Below are 14,457 nucleotides of genomic sequence, written 5' to 3' on the forward strand. Positions count from 1 at the left end.
CAGTTACTTTGTGTGTAGTCTAACTGACAATATTATGAAACCTTCCCAAAAACTCACAATAGAATTTAGTAGTTCTATTTTAAGTCTCACTTTTTAAATAATGTAAAATAAAACTTTAACTCTGCAAAGAAGGCATTATATATGAAACACACAAAAAAGTGTTTGTTTGTGTTTAAGATACTTTAAAAATCAGAACAAAGGGGAAAACAAAAACAATTGCATGGGCGGGCCTACAATACGGCTCAGTGAGTAAAGGTGCCTGCTGCCAAGTGTGTCCACCTGAGTTCAATCCCTGGGACCTACATGGTGAAAAGAGAGAATCAACTTCTACACGTTGACCTGACCTCTACATATGCACTGTGGTACATCAGCGCTCAGGCCCGCACACGCAAATAAAGAAAACGCTTTAGGAGGCTGAGAGAAGGTGCAGCAGCTAAGAGGGATTGCTGCACCCCTGGCGGAGTCGAATGCGGTCCCCAGCACCCGTCGAGTGGCTCACAACCGATCATAATTCCAGCTCCAGGGGACCCAGTGCCTTCTTCTGGCCTCTGTGAGCACCCACATACATATATGTCACATACGTAGAGACACACGCCATGCAGAAAACTAAAAGAAACGGGGGGGAGGTAGAGCAGACTGGTATAAAGGGTTAATAATAGAACAGGAAGTTAGTTAAGCTGGGGTGGGGAAATACAAGGCAGAGTAGAGGGGGAGGGATGGGATAATAACACCAAAGACCCTTTAAAAATGATACATGCAAAGCCGCTACTGTAGAAGTTTTACATATGTGCACAGAGTTTAAATGGAGTTCTAAAGCAGGGCAACTATGCTCCTGCCAGACATTAGAGCAGCGGTTTTCAACCTGTGGGTCGCGACCCTTCCACAGGGGTCGCATATAAGATATCTACATTACAATTTATAACAGTAGTAACATTACTGCCATGACGTAGCAAGGAAATAATTTTATGGCTGGGGTTACCACAACATGAGGGTGGCAGCGTTAGGAAGGTTGAGAACCACTGCACCAGCGGCTAACAAATCAAAAGCCCAGGGTCAGATATAAGCTACATCTTCTGGAGCTGCTGGCCAGTGAGGCCCCATTGGCCTCCCCAAACATTACAGCTCTCGCCACTGCTCTTGGTGGCTCTCTAGGACTTGACAGTGAGAACCTATTGCTGAAGACATCACATGCTTTCTGACCAACCAAGCTGGTATAAGAGCTGGGAGTTTTTCATACTGGCTATCACAGAACTGTACTGGTGTTACGCAAGCCACTGGAGAGGGAAAATAATCACCAATCACACACAGCTATGAACCCTTCAAACTACAGCAGCGACTGGCCTGGAACCCATGCCCACCAGTGCAACAACGGCTTAAACAGCATGGGAACAAGCAGCCTTCTTTTTTTCCCTCCTTTTGAAGTCTTATTTTATGTGTACGGTGCATGTATCCATTTGCACCACCTGTGTGCAGTGCCCACTGAGGCCAGAATATGACATTGGATTGCCTACAATTAGAGTTACAGATGGCTGTGAGCTACCATGTGGGTGCTAGGTAAGAACTGAACCCTGGTCCTCTGTAAGAGCAGTCAGCGATCTTAACCACTGAGCCATCTCTCCAGACCGACCACTTTCTAATTGTAGCTAAGTCCCACTCCACAGGACGAAACCCATACCTAGCCCCATTAACAGGCTAAGGAACTATGACCGGACGGGTCATAGGCCCTAGGGGAGAGCCTTACACTATTATGCTGTAAATGGACATGGTATTAGACTGATTCCTAATGACTTACCATTATACCTACAGATCAATGCCTCCCTCAACGCTCGTCTAATAAGCTTCTATTTGCAGGAGCTGCTGATTAACACAGAGACCCACTACTGGCCCAGGTGCCCTGAAGGGAACACAGATACTGCACCCGGCTCCCAAGGCTCAGGATTCATTGCAGAAGAGGGGGTGGAAAGAGAGCAGGAGCCTGAGGCAGTGGATGACTGCAAGAAAACATTATCTCCTGGAAACATGGGGGTAGCTGCGCAGATAAACTCATAGCAGTTACAACAGTGTGTTCAAAACTTGCATAAGCCAAGCCGGACCAAATCCCACCCCTAGACATGGAGCTATTGACAACTGGTAGCTTCTGGGAGAACGAGAGAGTTTTCTCAAAGAGAGTTGACTCTGGTAAATCAACCACACTCCTGTCGAAGACCATAGCCACGAGTATCATCTGGGCAACACAAAATTGATCTTGAAGGATCAAAATGGGAAGAAAAAAAAAAAAAAAGACCCAAAGTTGGGTGGGCAGGGAAGTGGGGAGTGAATTAAAGATGAGGAATGGAAGGTGAAGGTTATGGATGTGTGAAACTCTGAAAGAACTATAAGAAGCATTTTAAATGTCATAAAAACCCTGTCTAAAAAAAAAACCAAAAATAAATAAACAAATAAAATTAAAAATTGTTTTAAAAGTTTAAATGTATATGGCTCGAAACAAAAGGACTCTCAAAGGTGTAATCTTCCAAACATAATCTTATCTACACTATTATATGAGCTATGCACATCAAGTCGTGGTCTCGGCTCTAAACAGACTTTCTTCTTCTCAGCTTCTGTCTTCAGTTTTCTTTACAGCATGAAAAGTATGGAAACCATATAAAAAGTCCTTGCTCTGGGCTGGAGCACAGAACCAGGGTAGAGTGTTTGCCGAGTAAGCACTAGGTCCTGGGTTCTCCCTCAGGGTAGCAGAAGGGCTGGGGGCACAAATGGGCTTGCTTTAAGAAATGGTGAAAATTCACAATACGGCTATATTGGTTACAACATATATAATTAGATTAAAATATTTTGAAGTTCCCCAAGCAATCAGTAAATCTATCACTCACAAGCCCATTCACGTTTCAACCTAAGAAGTGTATGAATTCTGTGACAGCATCAATAACTAATGCCCTGGCCCAGCGAAGCAAGCCTCCTCTAGACTGACATCCACAAAAGAACTTTCTGGGGCTGGGGATGCAGCTCACTTGGTAGGAAGTACTAGTCCTTGGTGGCTCAGTGCTAGGAAGTACTGAGCTAGACCTCCAGTACTGTGTGTACACTGGATATGGTGACATTATGGTTACAGACCTGTAATCCCAGCATTGAGGAGATGTTCAAGGCTATCCTCACCTAATAGCAAGACTAACCAAGCTACAAAGCAAGTCAGCAGGGGCTACTCCAAGACCCTATCTCAAAGAGGAATGAGGGGGCAGAACAGGTGCTGGAGAGATGGCTGAGCAGTTAAGCAGGAAGCTCAGCCATTGGCTGCTCTTCCTGAAGAGGGGGTTTCTATTGCCAACACCCACGTGGTGGTTTACTACTGTAGGCTGTAACTCTACTTACTTCGAGGGGAATCCAACGCCCTCTTCTGGTTCCTGGGAGTACTGCACACAGGCTGTGCCCAGCCATACATACAGGCAAAGCACCTATACACATGAAATCAAATTTTTAAAAAGCACGTACTGAGGCAGAGGTTGCAAGTTTGTCCTTTCCTCAGCATAAATCTCCACAGGCCTGGGGCCTCTGCCACCAGAACACTCCAGCACCTTCCCTGTAACTCTCAGGTCAGGTGGTATGCTGTCATGTGATATGAAAAGTGGGTGTTGAACAGCAGATTCTAACTGGAGGCCCATGGGACACATTTTCAAAACAGCTCTTAGCAAGAAGTATGTTGTTTTATGCAAGGAGTACTCTGAGAAACCTCCCCGCTGGGGGCTCTGCAGAGGGTCCAGCTACCAAGGGAAAGAGGGCTGCTATGAAGAAACACCAGGAGTGTAGTCAGCATTGTTCTTTCAAGAGAGAAAATGGCATCTCAACAGTCATTCTGGTGCTATGGGAAAATGCTCTTGTACACTGTTAAAGATTTGTCACTCTTTAATAAAACACTGATTGGCCAGTAGCCAGGCAGGAAGTATAGGTGGGGTAATCAGATGAAAGGCAGGGATGCAGTCACCAGTCAGATGCACAGGAAGCAAGATGAGAATGCCTCATTGAGAAAAGGTACCAAGCCACGTGGCTAAACACAGATAAGAATTATGGGTTAATTTAAGTTGTAAGAGCTAGAGAGTAACAAGCCTGAGCTAACAGGCCAAACAGTTGATAATTAATATAAGCCTCTGTGTGTTTCTTGGGGGCTGAACAGCTGCAGGACTAGGTGGGACAGAAACTTCAGTCTCCACTGTGGAAACTGCAGAAGCCATGAAACAAAGGAACTTGCCTTTCCTTTTAATAAACCAGGCCCTTCTGAAATGCCTAACATGACCTCGCAGCTCTCCTGAGGCTGAGATACTTTTAATAAACCAGGCCCTTCTGAAATGCCTAACATTACCTCGCAGCTCTTCTGAGGCTGAGATACTTTCAGAAACTGCCTTTTAAAGGACACAGATGCACTTGCCCTCCCTATGTAAAAAGCAAGGCAAATAAAAAACACTGCCATGTTGAGATGCTGATTAACATTCTCCATAGAGCCTCGATGTTTCTAAGATGAGAACCACTTGCTACTCAACTCAGAAACGACTTAGTAACAGCCAAGGAGAGATAAAGCTTTAAAAAAAAAAAAGGGACCAAGGGACAGAAAAGGTGGGTGCGTGAGGCTTTCTGTATCTTTGGAAGGACTGATTCTGAATTCATACAGTAATGTGTCCATTTTCTAGCTGTGTGACACTAGGCCGATTACTTAACCTTTGCCTCACTTCTTCATCCATGGGGTACACACAACTAACAAGTAGTATTCATAGGGTTATGTGAACTAAACAAGCATGCAAATAACAACTCAACAACACGCCTGGCACACAGTAAGTCTGGAACAAACAGTACCCGCCTTTAGTATTATCTTCAAAGAACTGTAAAATGTTAGAAATATCTCCCTTCATCTCTCTCTTTGTCCTAAAACAATAAAATACAAAAATATTTTATTTTTTTTAATTTGCTCTTTGGATGAAACTATCTGCTATTCCAAGGTCAACCCCCACCCTTGAGGACTTTCTTTTCTATGTACATGAGCAGCAGAATTTACTTATATGTAAGATCTCTAACCTATTGTGGCTCCGTTCGCTCATTTGAGAAGGGGGAAGTCATGTAAAGTAACAAATTCCTCCAAAGACCAAGAGGAGAGAAAGCAGGCTCGGGGGAGACAGTGGGGAGCTGACTGTGGTGGTGACCCGCTAGAGTGGGCAGGCAGGACAGACAGCCAAACTTTTCACACAGCAGCAAGCAGAAGGTAAGAGCTGCAGGGCTGCATCCAGGGCAGCGAGCAGAAGGTAAAGAACTCAATGTGGTGGAAATCTGGAAGAGAGTCACAAGATGCGAAGGTGTGGCCACCACCTGGAGACCTGCACCTCACCCTCGACAGGCTGTAAGAACAGTCTGTCATCTAGATGGAACTCTGGAAGCACAGAATTTCCAAGAACTTCCTAGGTTTAAAGGGGGGAGGGGAACCAAATCAAATCAATGCAATCAGACCAGGAAACAATCTGGGTCACATCTCTCAGCCCTTCCTTGCAACCATGTGTACCTGGATTTATTCACCACCAGGGGCCTCTTCCTCCTCCTCCTCCTTTTTTCTCCTCTTCCTCCTCCACACAAGTATCTCATGCACTGAGCTGGCCTCAAACTTCCTATAAAGTCGAGGAGGACCTCAGGCTTCTGATTTTGCTGTCTGCACCTCCTAAGTGGACTGCCCCACTACTTCCTGTTTCAAGTGTCCTGGGTACCTAACTCAGGCTCCATCCTCAGCATCTTTTTTGACTTCTAAGTGTAGCTCTGATCACTGACCTTTAAATACCCACCACCTACCACATGTAGAGCTTGGTAAATCTTACCTCCTATTTGCCTAACAACCAAGCAAGGCAGACACTAGAACACCCACCTACTATCAGTCAAAGCCAGGGAAGGCATGCTAACCACAGGGATCTTACAAGTGCTTTGATCCTACAGATGGTGCAGGCTGGGTGGATGCTAGGAATGCAAGGCGTCCACTTGCCTCTACAAGGCCCTTGCACAGCTGGGGAACCGGTACCAAGCCTCACACAGACTTCATCAGGGACTTGTTCTTCCAAGCCCCCTGCAAATTCGTAACGTGAAAATATGTATCAGTCCCTCTGAAGCCACAGTTTTGAAATGCGTTAGTAAGGTACTACCACCCCACTGGCCACAAGAGCGGATGAGCGCGGTCAAGGTTTGCACACTCACAGGTGAAGCCACGGAAAGAGGTCAGAGCTAAGCAAGCAAACACTGCCCTTTCTCTCTGGGACTCTGGTTAAACGCTGAAGGCCTGGCGCAGACCAGCTTCCGCCTGATTTTGAGAGATGTAAGATCAGGCCGTGTGATGTGGGGGAGGCGGGCTTTTGTGACCTCCCCTGGACAGAAGCTCAGCACTCTGGGCTAGAACAACTGTCTGCTTGCAGCTGTTCCCACAGCTTTGCTGTCCCGGATATGGGGTGGGGGAGACTTGACAAGAGAAATTCTTCTGGACTGGGCAGACAAGGCAAGGGACTATAACCCCATTGGAAAGCACGTCAAAGGGGACCCAGCCAGTGCCACCAAGAGATGTTGTAGCCCTCAAGATCTGGCGGGACAAAGGTCCTCAGCACCTCTCCTGCACACATTAGGAACTGATGAGGGGTGGAAAAGATGACAGAAAATATCAATGTGTCAACTTTCTTGTCATAGGACGTGTGGCTGGCTCACACACACACGGGCTCCACTAATCAGAAGGGAGGAAGAAAGAAGCTTGGTGGGGTCTATTTCTAGTTTAAAATGTTTTCTGAATAACTCCAGGTAACATCTGAAACCATGATGTGTTCCCAAGTTATGCAGGAGCGTGTATATGTGTGTGTGAGCGTGTGTGTGTGTGCTGTGTATGATGTGTATGTATGTGTGATATATGTGTGTGATGTGTATGGGTGTATAGGGTACATGTGAGTGCTGTGTGTGTGGTGTGTGTGTATGCTGTGTGTGCTGTGTATGGTACATGTGAATGCTGTGTGTGTATGCTTGTGTATAGGTATGTGTGATGTGTATGTATGTGTGTTATTGATGTGTATGTATGTGTGTGTATAAGTATGGTCTGTGTGTGTGTGTGTGTGTGTTGTTGAAGCTCAAACTCAGTGCTTCCACCACTAAACTACACCTCTAGTCCTCCTCTGAACAGCATTGGGCTAAACCTCTTCCAAGTCACATCGAACCAGCCTATAAGAAATAGGATTATCTAGCATATTTTCATTAACAAGCTGTCTCTTGAAGCATTAATATCTACTTTCTATATTTAAATTTATGTGCATGCAGCCTCTACATATTTATTATGAAAAATCAATGTGTCCATTTATATCTTGCTGTTAATCCAAACAAGAGCTTGCTCTTATACAGCCCATGCCACACCTATGCCTAAAATAAAAAGAGGAGGTCAGCTCTTCTGGAAACGCTTGGTGCCCCGCTGTATTCCAGGCAGCCTCTTGGTTCTAAGGACGGGAACACGGAGCCCACAGCGAACCTCAAAAATGTTGTATAAGAGTCTTGTCATTTTACAGCTGAACCTTTGCCATTTACTGTTTGGGGAGGTCATTGTTTGGTTGACTGGTTTGTTGTGTGTGTGTACTTTATTGTACATAATTGCTTCTGGCCATAGACATACCTAAATTTAATTTCTCCTTGAACTCAACTTTTCAGTAACTTCACAAGAAACGCTGGAAAAGCAAGCTCCTTTGGGTGAGCACACACAATTAACTCAAGAGAAGCCATAAAAACTTAATGAAGGCCATGAAGAAACTGAAACCTGACTGGGGAGTTGGGCACGGTCCCTTCCGCCAATCCTGGAGCGAATTTTGAAGGCAGCGGTATCAGCTGATTGGCACAAGCCTTGCAAGCTTCCCTGGCCGCCACTGGCCCCTAGCAGGAGGCCTGCTCCCAGTTAGACCAGGCAAGTGCAGACAAGAAGCACACACAGGAATGAGGGCCGGGAGGCAACTGCTGCACGCAGGGCAGCTCGGCTGGGTGTAGCTCTGCCGCTGTAGACCTGCAGTAACAGCTGCATACATTCTAGGACGTCACCGTCACCGTTGAGAGGAAGGCTACTAGCACTGGTGGAGCGAAGGTCAGAGTTCTCTTTTGCTATGAGTGCAGAGAGCCCCTCCGGCACAGAGGTGCCTGGCCCACAATGTCATAGGGACCCAGTTTGCAGAGACCTAATCCAGTCTGAGCAGCAGCAAGGATTCGGAAGCACTTCCTACTTCCTTGTTGTCTGCCTCACACAATTTATTTTTTAGCTGTTAGCATGAACTTCAAATTGTTGGCTAACAAGCAACAAGTCATTATCTCTAAATCACAGAGAAAAAGTTAGCAAAGAACTGAACACTCCTCAGAGAGGAGGAGACCCTATAAGCTGACTGCCCTTGGACACTGTATTTCTGTGCCTTCTAGTCTCACGGGATAAGGAACACCTTCATCCAACAGTTAACAAAATGGTGTTCTAAGACATTAAAGCAAAAAGGTGTGTGTTGGGAGTGTGTCTCCAATCACGACACAATTGTTTAGCTTTTTTTTTTTTTACTGCCCCGCTGCTTTATGTGTGGGGCAGAATACTGACAGCTGACTAGAAATCACCAGGATAATATAAACACACTGGCAGATTTAAAAAAATAATAATAACTTCCAGAAATGCCAGCCATCAGCAGGGAAGAGAAAGAGTTGTGGATCTGGTAATACATTCTTCAAATAAGGTTCTTCACTAGAAACAGGAAAAATGAAACAGGCAACCCGCAAAAAACAAAAGAAAAGAAAAAACAACTTCACTGTTATTTCCAAGATCACTCCGAGACACGGAGATCTCCTCCCAAAGAACCAACATATAAAAAGAAGCCCCTGGAGTTACTTAAAAGGCCAGGATGCAGGAACTGATAGGGCATGTTATCATGAAGTTCCCACCACTTGCACTAGGGGGCAGAATTCTACCCCAAGGGGAGACCTTGAACTCCGCAGGTCCTCAGGCTTAAGGAGCCTTGTCAGCACTCGACAACTACGTACAAATTTTCCAAAAGACACCAAGTTAAGAACTATTTGCGCTAGACACGGAACTTCAGTTTTCTTACAGATAAAAGTCCAGCCTAGCGGTCATTTACTCCTCAAATGTGCCAGTGACTTCCGACAGGCATGAAACAATAACCCAGGAATTGGGAAATGCTATGGGGTCACAATTTTCAATATAGTTCTTTTCTTCCTAAGTGACGAATGATTAATTTCCTTTCCAGACTGCCTTTCCAGGGTGACAGAGACGACCACTTTGGAAAAAGTCGATTCGACCATTACACAATACATCACTGTGGCTATTCTAAGTGGCTGCCCGAGAATACAGCATTTGAACGTCAGACCTTGAAACACTATAGCCAATTAGGTCTGATAAAGCAAGTTAGCTAACGCGGAGGGAAATTCTCACCACTCTGATTTGCTGGAAGATTCTAAGACTGTCCCGGATTCACAAAACATCGCCCCGGCTTTCAGCGAAAATCACATCAGTCTCCCTTAAGTCAGCTAAGTTTACTCTGAGCCACTTCAAACCTCTAAACTTAAACAGAATTTATTAAATAAACACAACCAAGAAAGGAATCGGTGCCAAGAAACCAGAGCGGCTCTCCATCCCAGGGGGAAAGGGAACTTTCAAGTCGCGTCTAAAGTAACTGTGGTGTTCCGCCCTCAAAGACCCTAAAACGGGCATCGGTTTCATCTTCTAAAATAACCTTTGTTTGCCCTAAACGAATTTTTATTTAAACTTGAATTCAAGATCTGCCAAAGAATGGCATTAAATACGTGCTCCGGAATTATCCTCAAGCCCTCCTATCCGAGCGCCGCTAGGTAGAGCATGGACTTGAAGGCCCAACGAGGCAGGGCAAGCAGTGATTGGACTCTGCCGGACCGGCTCGCACTTCGTTAGCCCGCTGCTCTGGAAGCCACTGGCCCCTGCACAGGAAGCCCGCACGTTCGGCAAAGGAAGTTCCAGACCTTTCTTGGAGAAAGGCACGTCCCGGTTGCGCCTTTTACCGCGTTTCCTGCACCCGGGCCGCCCGGCCCGCAGCTCTCCCCCGCCCGGCGCCCGCGGACTCACCTGGCGCGGAGTGTCAGCTAGCCACCCACGCCCGGGGACATGCGAGAGCAGGACAAACCCCAACCTGCCTAGGCTTACTCATCCGAGACTCGGGGCCGGCGGAGGGAGTGGGGTTTCAGGAGACTCCCACAAAGTTTCCCCTCCCCGGGACGCGCAGGCGCCGGGGCGCGCGCGGTGTGCTGGTCAGGGTGCCGGTCTCCGCCAGGTCCTGCCCGCCACTCACCTCAGGGAAGAAGCTGTCCATTGTTTCGGCGCCCGCACCTTCTTCTCAGGCGGCCCGGCTGCAGTCGCGGAAGTCAGCGCAACGCGGCGTGGCGCGGCGGCAGGTCCAGGGAAGCCACGCGTGTCACGGCGCGCCTCGGGGCGACTCCAGCCCGCGGAGCCGCCGCGCTGCCATCCCCCGGTCGCCGCTGCTCCTCCGCACCTTTTGTCCGCCTCTCGGACCTCCTCCGTCCCAACCTCAGCCTTTGTCTCTTCTTCCTCCAAGTTCCTCACTTCTGGCCGAAGTGCTCGCGGGCGGAGAACAGCTGTTGGCACATTCTTCCCGGGCTGGGGGAGGGCGGCCAGGGGCTGGCGACGCGCCTGCCTCCCTCTGCGCTCCGCCGGGGGCGCTCGGTCCGAGCGGGGGACTGCGGTTCACCAGCCCGCCAACAACGGTGAGCACTCCGGCCCCAGGCGCAGCCGGCTCTCGCCAGCCTCCTGTTCTCGCTTACCCCGGGGCTCAGCCCGCCCCGCCCCGCCCCGCCCCGCCCAAGAACCACGCCTCCATGAGAAGGGCCACGCCTACTCCGGGACCGGCCCCGCCCCCGAGAGCTCCTCAACCTTCAGGGGTAGTCAGATCTCAAATATATCCAGACCACGCCCACTCGGGTGCCTGGACACGCCCATTGTAGCCCCGCCCGCAGCCTGCTCACGCTTCCCACACGCCGCTCCCACTCCCAGCTACCAACAAGACCACGCCCACCGGATGCCCGACCACGCCCCCAAAGGCTCCGCCTTCAGCTTTACTTGTGTGCTGCGGCCGCGAGGGCCTGAGCTACCCACCTAGACCAGACCTCTGAATCCTTGGCTGCCATGCGCTTCTCCTGGGTCTTCTTGCCACCTGCCTAGGCGCCATTAGAGGATTTGACTCTTCCCTCTGGCCATAGAGACTAGACAGCTACAGGGGATGGGAGAGGGGCCCCGGGACGGTGACTGTTAGGCGCTCCAGGAACCTGCTCTATGCCTATCTCATCAATTCGGCTCTGCCGGTGAAAGATCGCTGGACAGGAAGCGGAAAACGGGAGACGAATCCGAACTTCTGGAAGTTGCCTTTCCGTATCGACTTTCTCTGCTCTAAGTCGCGTTAGAAGTTTTCGTGATAGCCGTCGGAAAATGTTTTGTATACTGGAACGGGACATGCCCTATAGCTCCTTAAAAACGCGAAGCTGGACGTAAAGAAAACAGCAGATGGAAGAAGTCCTGGTTCCCACTGAGGTAACTCCTCTAGCTTTAGTGTGGCCAGGAGTCTGGGGATCTGTAGCACAGACTGGGTTCCTAAGAATCTGCTTTCCTAGCAAGAATCCAGTTGGCCCTCCAAAAGTGGTGCTTGGCCCAGTGCAGAAAGAACTCGGAGAAAGACTCCAAGAAAGACAGCTCGGAGGGAGTTTCCTTCTGGAGCAGTTTAGCAGGGCCAGGCCATCCAAGCACGGTATCCACGAACCCTTTGAACCGACCGGCTGGTGATGCCAGACTCAGGAGCCCAGCGGCGGATTGGCAACTGGCAAACTGGAAACAGCAGTGAACTGGGCTACGCTGTTCTAGGGACTTGCTAACTGCTAGCAGCTCGAGAGGACTCCTTCCAGGGGAGACTTTCTGGGAAATGACACAGTCCTCCCATCCCAAGCTGCACCCCACCTGGTTAGGTACCCGCTTCTCGGGTTTATTCCAGATGTTGGAAGACCAGTCTCATTATGACTTTTTCTTGGTGTCCTATCCATCTGCAATTGGGAGAGCAGAAGCTTCTGGAGAGAGGGTATTGTGCTCAACGACCGAGTGAAATAACTGAAGAAACGAACCCTCTTGTAATCCTCGTTTGAAAGTGTAAAGCGTCTTTGTAACACAAAACAGTTTCAATAGCGTTAGTACTCTTACTCCCATCTTAGCGCTTTGAAGGAAGAGTCAAGCTATAAACTAATTAATGATACATGTCCTGTGGTGTGTGATTGGTTTCTTCCACGGGTTTACACCAGGAAGAAAGAAAGTTAAGATGGAGCCAGGATAAATAGCAACAGTTCTCAACACCAACCAAAGCACTTGGTCAAAGGAGTTCTGCCACACCAAGTGCGTTCAGACAGTGCAGCTGAACAATTAAGTCATTATGGTATTAATCTGCACACATCTCTGCAAGAGAAATGATTTAGAGCACTTGTTGGAGTTGTGTGGGTGTGGCTTGTTGGAGTTGTGGGCGTGGCTTGTTGGAGTCTGTGGGTATGGCTTAGTTCTTGTTGGGCAACCTTGGCCTTTCAGAAGTCACCATCCAAGCCAGTACTGGCTACTCACCTGAAACAGACATGCTTAACTAATACAACTGTTGGCAATAGAGGACCCTGGGGCTACTCTGGAGCATGGGCACTCAGTACTTTTCCTTCTCTTCCTGCAAATTTAAAATTAAAAAAAAAATCTAAAGTTTGTTAATTTTTATTTAAGACAGAATGCCAAGTATCCCAAGATATTCCAGAATTCTTTATGTAGCTTGAGATGACCTTGAACTTCTGATTCTCCTGCTTCCATCTACAAAATTTGGGTCCCACGTTCAGCTTTTCCTTTGCTGGGGGTAGAACCCAGAACTTTGTGTATGCTGGGCAAGCACTCTACCAACTGAGCCATGGACCCAGACTCATCTGTTAAAACTAAGCAGCTAAGGCCTGTCTCAAATTCAGAATCCTCCTGCCTCAACTTCCTGAGCACTGGGATTACAGGAATAAGCCCACACTCTAGGCTTGCTTTGTTGTTTTTAAAGCGCTATTGTGATTGTTATTATAACAATTCATAACTTCATGTTAAAACAATGCAGTTTGTGAACTACATGGTCAAAATGAAAATTATGGTAAATAAAATGGTATTGTTTATAGCTCTCCTGTTTAATAAAAACATTGAGTTATTACATTTTCTGCATTTATTCTGATTTAACATTTTATTTTGGTTGAACGATGATAATCTGATCACATGTATACATTTTTGTGTATTTTCATATTCTTTTACATAATTGACTATTCTTTATACCACATAAGCACAATAAATACTTTGAAGTGTTCATTTATGACATGAAATTTGAAGCCACATGAATGTATAGTTTTCATTTTTTGTTTGGGTTCTGTTAAGACAGGATCTCTTTATTTATCCCTGGCAGTCCTGGAACTCACTATACAGACCAGACTGGCTTCAAAATCAAAGAACTGTTCTCCTCTGCCTTCCTAGTACTGGGACCAAAGGCATGAGGAACCATGCTCAGTTCATAGCTTGAACTCTTATACAAAGTATTGGTATTGCTTGTCACTTAAGACGATATGGTCAATAACTGCACCAGATCCCATTTAGGAAGTTGAATTTATGTAATCATTTTCTTTCCTTTAAAAAATGTTTAACACCTTATGCAAACACCCTAGGGCAACGTTATATAAGAGAAAGAAAACAAACCGGACAAAAGCCTGGCCCTGAATCCCTGAAGTAGAGTGGGTGCCTGGGAATCTGTATTTGATTAAACTCACAGGCAGCCTACTCGAGGCTTGAGGATCCTTGCAGACTCTGTCAGATTTTCTGTCTCTACGCACATTCTCAAGAAGGTAGAAAGATAAACCTTAGCAGTAAGACTATTTGCAGAACAAACAGCCAAGTTATTCTAAGCATTCCTGGAGGCCATGCAACCTCCAAGCCTTGCGGATGGAAGAGGTTCCTTGGGAGCCCGTGTTAAACTCCCAAGGTCTCCAGCAAGACTAACAAAGAAAGGAAAGCACTTTTAAATCAATAGATTTTTAAGAACATCTACTCTTGCTACTTTTTCTGTTTGGTTGGTTGGTTTTTAATCTGAGTTGTTAAACTTCCCCTTGGGGCTGTGCTACTGATGGTCAAAAGCTAAAGGTCAAAGCTTGTCTCTGTCAAGTGACAGTCACAAGGACATTAAGTCCGAGACAAGCTTTGTTCTCAGCTCTCCTACACAGAAATCAAAGATATTATATCAAGCTAATAAGGTGTAAAATGAAACACCTCAAAGGCAAAAATGAAGATTTCTTACTTATTGGTAAATAATTAATCCACAGCTGGAAAAAAATTATTTGACTAATCACTGAATCATTTTCCCT

General features: G+C 47.0%; 1 protein-coding gene across 1 annotated transcript in view; it reads right to left on the reverse strand.

The window, feature by feature from the left end:
- Myo10 (myosin X) overlaps positions 1-10,787 on the reverse strand; it is a 202,338-nt gene extending 191,551 nt beyond the window's left edge. Inside the window, exon 1 of the mRNA XM_057789533.1 lies at positions 10,341-10,787. Coding sequence (XP_057645516.1) covers positions 10,341-10,361 — 21 coding nt within the window. The 5' untranslated portion in view covers positions 10,362-10,787. The remainder of the gene's footprint in view (positions 1-10,340) is intronic.
- Between the last annotated feature and the right edge of the window lie 3,670 nt (positions 10,788-14,457).

Source organism: Chionomys nivalis, chromosome 15 (assembly GCF_950005125.1).
Source record: "Chionomys nivalis chromosome 15, mChiNiv1.1, whole genome shotgun sequence".
Lineage (NCBI taxonomy): Eukaryota > Metazoa > Chordata > Mammalia > Rodentia > Cricetidae > Chionomys > Chionomys nivalis.